Source organism: Arachis hypogaea, chromosome 17 (assembly GCF_003086295.3).
Source record: "Arachis hypogaea cultivar Tifrunner chromosome 17, arahy.Tifrunner.gnm2.J5K5, whole genome shotgun sequence".
Classification (NCBI taxonomy): Eukaryota; Viridiplantae; Streptophyta; class Magnoliopsida; order Fabales; family Fabaceae; genus Arachis; species Arachis hypogaea.
The window spans coordinates 63719232-63725971 of record NC_092052.1 but is presented as its reverse complement, the minus strand read 5'-3'; the positions used below and the strand labels follow the sequence as shown (position 1 = coordinate 63725971).

At 34.2% G+C, this 6740-nt stretch overlaps 1 protein-coding gene across 1 annotated transcript; it reads right to left on the bottom strand.

Moving 5' to 3' along the window:
• Positions 1 to 2458: 2458 nt before the first annotated feature.
• LOC112766023 (phosphatidylinositol/phosphatidylcholine transfer protein SFH3) lies at positions 2459 to 6740 on the bottom strand. The gene is made up of 15 exons (XM_025811873.3): positions 6302 to 6740; positions 6061 to 6215; positions 5561 to 5810; positions 5381 to 5480; positions 5017 to 5283; positions 4858 to 4935; positions 4650 to 4751; positions 4319 to 4368; positions 4055 to 4154; positions 3864 to 3956; positions 3648 to 3758; positions 3423 to 3513; positions 2995 to 3329; positions 2803 to 2889; positions 2459 to 2700 (listed from the first exon to the last, which is right to left on the bottom strand). Exons 2-15 carry the CDS (start codon positions 6104 to 6106, stop codon positions 2683 to 2685), a joined length of 1728 nt encoding a protein of 575 aa, XP_025667658.1. The 5' UTR covers positions 6107 to 6215; positions 6302 to 6740; the 3' UTR covers positions 2459 to 2682.

Genomic DNA, 6740 nt, shown 5'->3' with positions numbered 1-6740 from the left:
AATGATGATGAGAATTGAATCTTAATTCCACTTTGTTAACCTTTACTAAGATAAAGGAAGGTCAAGGAATTAATTGGTTTGATCTTCGGATCCTATTTATTTCCTAAGAAAAGATTGGGATTATTGAAGTTCAATTTAATTAACAAAGATAACAATTATCAATCATGTTTGAGTTTGATAACTCCTGAGTTACTGATTTCTTAACCAAGACTAAAAGGAGAAAAGTAAATCTACTGGAATAAAAATGTTTTCAGATGGGAATAACAATAATGTAAATAAAGGAAAGTAATAATAAACTGAAATACCTCAAATAACATTAATTCAAAGAGTAATCTGTAACATAGAAGAATTCATAAATTAAATTGCAAAAGTAAATAAAAGGGAATATTGAACTTGATAAAGAGATAATCCTGAAAGCGAATAAAATCCTAATTCTAAATCCTAATCCTAAAGAGAGGAGAGAGAGGAGAGAACCTCTCTCTAAACTAAATCTAAATCATGAAAACTAACTAAAGTGGAGACTCTCCTTGAATGGATGCATTCTCCCAATTCATAACCTCTGGTCTATGCCTTCTGGACTTGGATTTGGGCCAAAAAGGGCTTCAGAATTTGCTGGGAGCGTTTTCTGCAATTTCTGGTGCGTGGCCTCTGTCACGCGTCCGCGTGGGTCACGCGGTCGCGTCATTCAGAGTTTTCCTTGTCACGCGGTCGCATCAGTCATGCGACCGCGTCATATGTGTTTCGCTCGAGGCGCGCGGTCGTGTCAGTCATGCGTTCGCGTCGCGCTCTCTTCGCTCTGGCATGCGGCCGCGTCGTCCATGCGATCGCGTGGCTGCCGGTTTCTTCACAAACTCCGTTTTATGCTTTCCTTCCATTTTTGTATGTTTCCTTTCCATCATTTGAGTCATTCCTGCCTTAGAAGATCTGAAACTACTCAACACACTAATCACGGCATCGAATGGAAATAAAGGTAATTAAAATAATTAATTTTAAAGCATAGGAATCATGTTTTTCACATACATCACATAATAAGGAAGGGAAAGTAAAACCATGCAATTAATATGAATAAGTGGGTGAAGGATTGAATAAATCACTCATACTAAGCATAAAATATATCATAAAATATGGGTTTATCAGCGTCATTTGGACCTCTGTAGCTCAAGTTATGATCGATTAAGTGCGAAGAGGTCGGCTTGACAGCTTTTGCGATTCCTTCATTTCTTCATGAGTTCTCCATTTTTACATGCTTTTCCTTCATTCCCTTGATCCAATCTTTGCCTCCTAAATATGAAATCACTTAACAAACATATCAAGGCATCTAATGGAATCAAAGGTAAATCAAGATTAAACAATTAAGGACCTAAAAAGCATGTTTTCACTCTTAAGCACAATTAAAGGAGAATTTACAAAACCATGCTATTTCATTGGGTAAATGGGAGAAAGGTTGACAAAACCCTCTAAATTCAACACAAGATAAACCCTAAATATGGGGTTTATCAGCAGCATCAAAAACTGCGTGGAGAAGGCGGGTTTGTAGAGGGAAAGATTTTTCTGTTTCCAAGTGAATGGAAAGAGATTAGGTTTTTTATGAATTGTTATTATTGTGTATTATAAATGTGATTAGGATAAATGTAGAAAGAATCTTTTTTGAATTTTAAATTTTAAATTTTAAATTTTTATTATTTATAAAATTTAAATTATAATAGAGTTGGCTTATGTTAGCTTGTAGGTTATGATGCATAGACACTAACATGGACACGGGACACGTCGACACGTGAATTTTAAAATCTTACATGACACGAGGACACGCATACATATAAAATATAAAGTATTTTTTAGATAAATCGTAACGATATTTTGATATTTTATTGATATTAAAATATAAATTAAATTTTTAAATTATTTTTAATATCTTATTTTAATTATATCAAGTATTTAAAATATTTTGTTTTAATAAATAATAATATATACTATATCTAAATTTATTTTAAGAATATATGTTAACAATAAGGTTGGATACGTCGACACGTCGACACGTGATGATATTTAGGTGTGTCTAGGTGTGTCTGAAAAAAAAAATTATTAAGACACGATTAAACACCGTAATATCGGACGAATATCGATGAATATCATATCCAAAATGTATCCGACACACACAATAATTCAATAAAATGTCGGCACTTCATAGCTTACGGAAAGAGTTGTTTGCCTGTACTTTTCCTTATCCACTTGAATCTTACTTGAATGAATACACAATGTACATCTAAAAAAAGTTGTTTATACTAACCTATGAAGCTATGCAGTCTAGTCTTACTGTGAAATCCTGTTTTGTTACTCTATAAAAAATTTTCCGCTTATTATATATTAACTTACACGTTATTTGTTTTGATCTTTTCCCACAATAACTTGGAAAGCAAACAAAACTAATCTTTTTTCTTTTTCACCTAAAAATTGGACATTTTGTTTATATTTATATTTATATTATTATTTTTATACAACACATACACAACTGTCAAGGAATAGGCACACTTCATAATGTACAGACATTTGAGCTGGTCAGGTAATGTATAAAGCTCAAGAGAAAATATTGGTAAAGGAGTAAACTGATCAAAGAAGACATCCTATGACGTAACGAAGCCTCTAACTTTAAAGCTCTGGAGCTCTCAGAGAAAAGGCATCACCTCACTCACGGTAGCAAAACTGAAAGCAAAAAACCCAAAAGATGTGTATGTGTAAGTGAAAGCACTAAAATAGAGAGGACTTTATACGTTTATATAAATTAAAGCATATAATAAGACGTACCAACTTCTTCAACTTATTTTTCTTCTTCCTTTTCTTGTCTATTTCGGATTGGAGCTCAATTTGTTTAGCAAGGGCTTCATCAAGTGCCTAAACCCAGCAACAAAGGAAGTAAAGCACATGAAGCTATCCATCTAACTAAACATGTCATTTCAATTCAAGTAGTATAAACCATAAAGGGAAGACTATAAGCACCTTTTTGGTTGCAGCTAAATCTTGTTCCAAAGTACTAACTCTGCTTACAGCACTGTTTAGTAGTTCCTCCTTTTCAGGTGACATGATTGGCCTTATGCTGAGAGCATTCATTTTTTCTTCTAGTTCAGCCATGCGCTTCATCATGGTCATGTGATCGTTAATTGAGACTTTGGGGGCTCTCATCATAGCACCATCATAGTATACTGCGCCACCATATAGGGCTGCTTCTGTGATTTTCCTTGGCATGTTCCTCGTGAAGCGGACCATTGTTATAAAACTCATGAAAATGGCCATTAATCCACCAACTAACTGACTAGTAAGTTTAGTTTTCTCAGCTGTTTAAGAAGGAGAAAAAAAACAATGCATAATCTGTGTAGCTTGCTTGTTAATGACAAAAAATTGCTGATTATATTATCAAGAATGAATACCTGTGGAAAGTGTATATTTATTAGTGTCTACTAACTTCTTCAAAGATGGATCAAGGTCTTCATACTTATACACACTGTATTGCTTTAAGGCCTGTCATATATATAGAGTGAAATTAATTAATATGATAGAAATTTATTTTCCATTCTATCATGTATTCTACAGTGTCCTTTTACTTTCCGATAGGATCACGGAAGCAATTACTGATATAAGCATAGGAAACTTACTTCTGGAAAAGCAGTGTATTCAGATTCCACTATTTTTGAGTATGCAGCGTGTTCAGTAGGAGCTACAAGAACAGCTTCTTGGCATCCCTTTAAGATAGATTCTTTGAATCCCTTTAAGATTGTTTTGGCGAAAACACAAAGAGTTCAAAGTAATAAAAACGGTTCTCACAAATGAAATAAATACATAGAATTTTCAGAACAAATTATTTTCAGTACCTGCTCTTGTGTTACCGCATTTTCTGAAAGTGGTTTCTCATTGATCCCAGATAAGGTTCTTGTATTGTATCTGCCCTTGCCATTTTGTACCATCTAAGTCATTGAAAGGAACAGTTTTTATTGTTTTTTCCCCAGCCCCTTTTGTAATGAAATATGAGTAAAGAAATTGATCTTTTAGCAGTGAACTATACCTGCAAGATCATTGGATCATTCCATGGTCCCTTGTCAGAACGCATGCAACCACCTTTATCAGCACAAGTACAAGTGCCACCCAAGAACTCTGGAAGTTCACTGGCAAATACAACAGAAAAACAATCGTGTGTTATTCATGGAAGTGAGTTAGTACTTCTAAATTCTAAAATATGTGACAGAGATTGCCTTTAGCTTGTTTTCTGTAGAAATGAATATGGGATGAAATGATAAATGAAAAAACAAGAAAAGAAAAAAGGGTTAACCTGGCATCAATGATTTCAAGCAATTTGCTCTGGTATTTGTTACCTAGCACCTGAACAATGCATCATAAACATGTTTGAGTTTCCATGAGCTTAGCTAAAATTGTAACATCTTTACTATAAGAAGACAATGTTTAAGTCATGGTATCACTAATAGCAAAAGTATTACGTATATTCACTTATATAATTATATACATATATATAGTAGTTATACAGGTAAGTCACCGTAATATCGTTGCCATCAGCAATATCATGACTCAAGTATGGTATTCTGATAGCGAGGATGTTATAAAAATCAATTTTAGTATAAATTAAATATATTAAAAATATTTACATGGATTTTTGAGGTGGTCTTGGGGTCAAGGAATGTCTTAACGGTATTCCACAGGAGCCTAAATCCTGGTCCAGCATTGATGATGAACATACGGTTCAGGGACTATATGTGAAAAGAAACATTTAGTTAGAGGAAAATTTTAGAAGGCTATTTATTTAAGCTAAGGGAATATAAAACAAATAACATGTCTACGTAAATGAAGCAATACCTCAGGATAATTGTCACCATCAATCTTCTGAAGACGCTGAATGAGATCCCTTGCAGCTTTGTTCAGACTTTTGAGTCCCTGAGGAAGCATGCTAGTTAGCTATTGTATGAAACTTGTTCAGAAGAGCAGAACATATGTAGCAATTACTATTATACATACCACTCCTTGCACATCCAAAATTGTTGTGCTTTGGTCAATGTGCTTTTTTGCAGCAATAGAGCACGCTGGCATTTTAATTCTGAAGGTCCTCTCAAACTCTTTTACATGGTACTTAAGATAACGGTCGATAGTTGTTACTTGCAACAATTTTGTAGAATCAACTTGACCCAATCTTTCAATGTAAACAGGTCTTCCATCCTTATCAACTCCATGATGCCCTTGTGGGTAGTATTTCAGAACATCATCTATTTCTTTGAATTCAAAGTTCTTAGCAACATAAAAATGTTTTTGTTTAGAAAAGTATACACAAATAAATTACATATAGTAGAAAGATATTTTAATTTCTTTGCATATATAAGAATACCTCCATGATAGTGTCTGCTCCAAATTCCTTCCTCCATTTAAGCATATCTGCCCACATCTGTTTTGTTTTCTCCACATCAAACTTTCTTGCTCTCAAGAATCTGAATCATCATGCAAGAAAATTATAAGTAGTTCACTAAAAAAAATAAATAACTTGAAGAACAAGAAACCATGTAGCTACCTTAGCATTGTGTGATGATCATCATGCATTGAGGGCAAGAGCTCTTCCAAAACAAGTACTTGGCGAAAGGCGTCGACCGCCTTCATCTCTTCTGCATCAAGTTCATCCTCGATAGAGACCGACATCACCCTGCTGTGTCGCCGTCCCTTCTTCAAGGAATTCCTATAGTTTTTTGAGGCACTAATTGCCAACTTCTTCACGGAACCAAGCTTTTTCTTCCTTTCTTCATCAGAATACTCACTTTCTGGACCTATGAATGCAACAAGGGAAACAAAAAACAATTTGAAATTATTTTTTTATTGTGTTTCTTAATCAAAGACAGGATTCATTTATTGAAACTTGAAAGAAAGAAATTCACAAGCTAATTAAAGATCTTCATATGCCTATGATATAATATATGGATCTACAGACCAGAAATTCCATTATGTAAATAAATCTATTAATGATCAAGGCACGAACATTGTTGTTATGGAAATGCAAGAAATGTAATTTAGACTCACCATGTTTGATTGATTGATCAGAAGGGCATACTATAGTGTTGCTCATGATTTGGGTTCTATGAAAATATGATAATTGATAAGCTTAACACGGATGAGAGCCCCTAAGGCACAACAACTATCAAATGCCCCCACAATATGTGAGCCCTCGCGTGCACCTGCATAGCCATGAATCACATGTTTTCAGAAACACAACAAAGATGAGGAGGAAGAAGAAGAAGATAGAATGATAGGAGATAGATACCTTTCCCTACCAGAATGTAGGAGTTGCAAATGAAGAGAAAAACACAAATTTAAGATCATGATCATCCGAACAAATCTGAAAGGATAGTTGGCCAAAACGGGGAGCCAGGTTGGTTGAACCACACACAAGACAATTTTAGACTTATAATTATATTTATTGATTGATATCATTTAACGTGTGTTTGACTCTTGATTTCATCTGATATACTATAAATATTGACGAAGTCATGAGTGTAATAACAAAATTAATTAGTTAGTTTGAACAAAGGCAAAACTGTTTTAGAAGGAGTTGGCGTTGGCGTTGGCATTGGCGAGCGAGATGCATGGCACTCAGTTCTTTCTTAAACAATGACCAACTCATCATATCATCATCATTAATTAATTACTATACTTTCCATTGCATTGCATTGCACATTTATGCTAAGCACGTATAGGTTTTT

Excerpts from the sequence above, each read along its gene's own strand:
- LOC112766023 (XM_025811873.3), bottom strand. The coding sequence starts at position 6,106 with ATGAGCAACACTATAGTATGCCCTTCTGATCAATCAATCAAACATG. Across the intron at positions 4,369-4,649 it reads AGACCACCTCAAAAATCCAT|GTGCTAGGTAACAAATACCA; the intron begins GTAAATATTTTT and ends TGCATTGTTCAG. Across the intron at positions 3,330-3,422 it reads TAAATATACACTTTCCACAG|CTGAGAAAACTAAACTTACT; the intron begins GTATTCATTCTT and ends CTTCTTAAACAG.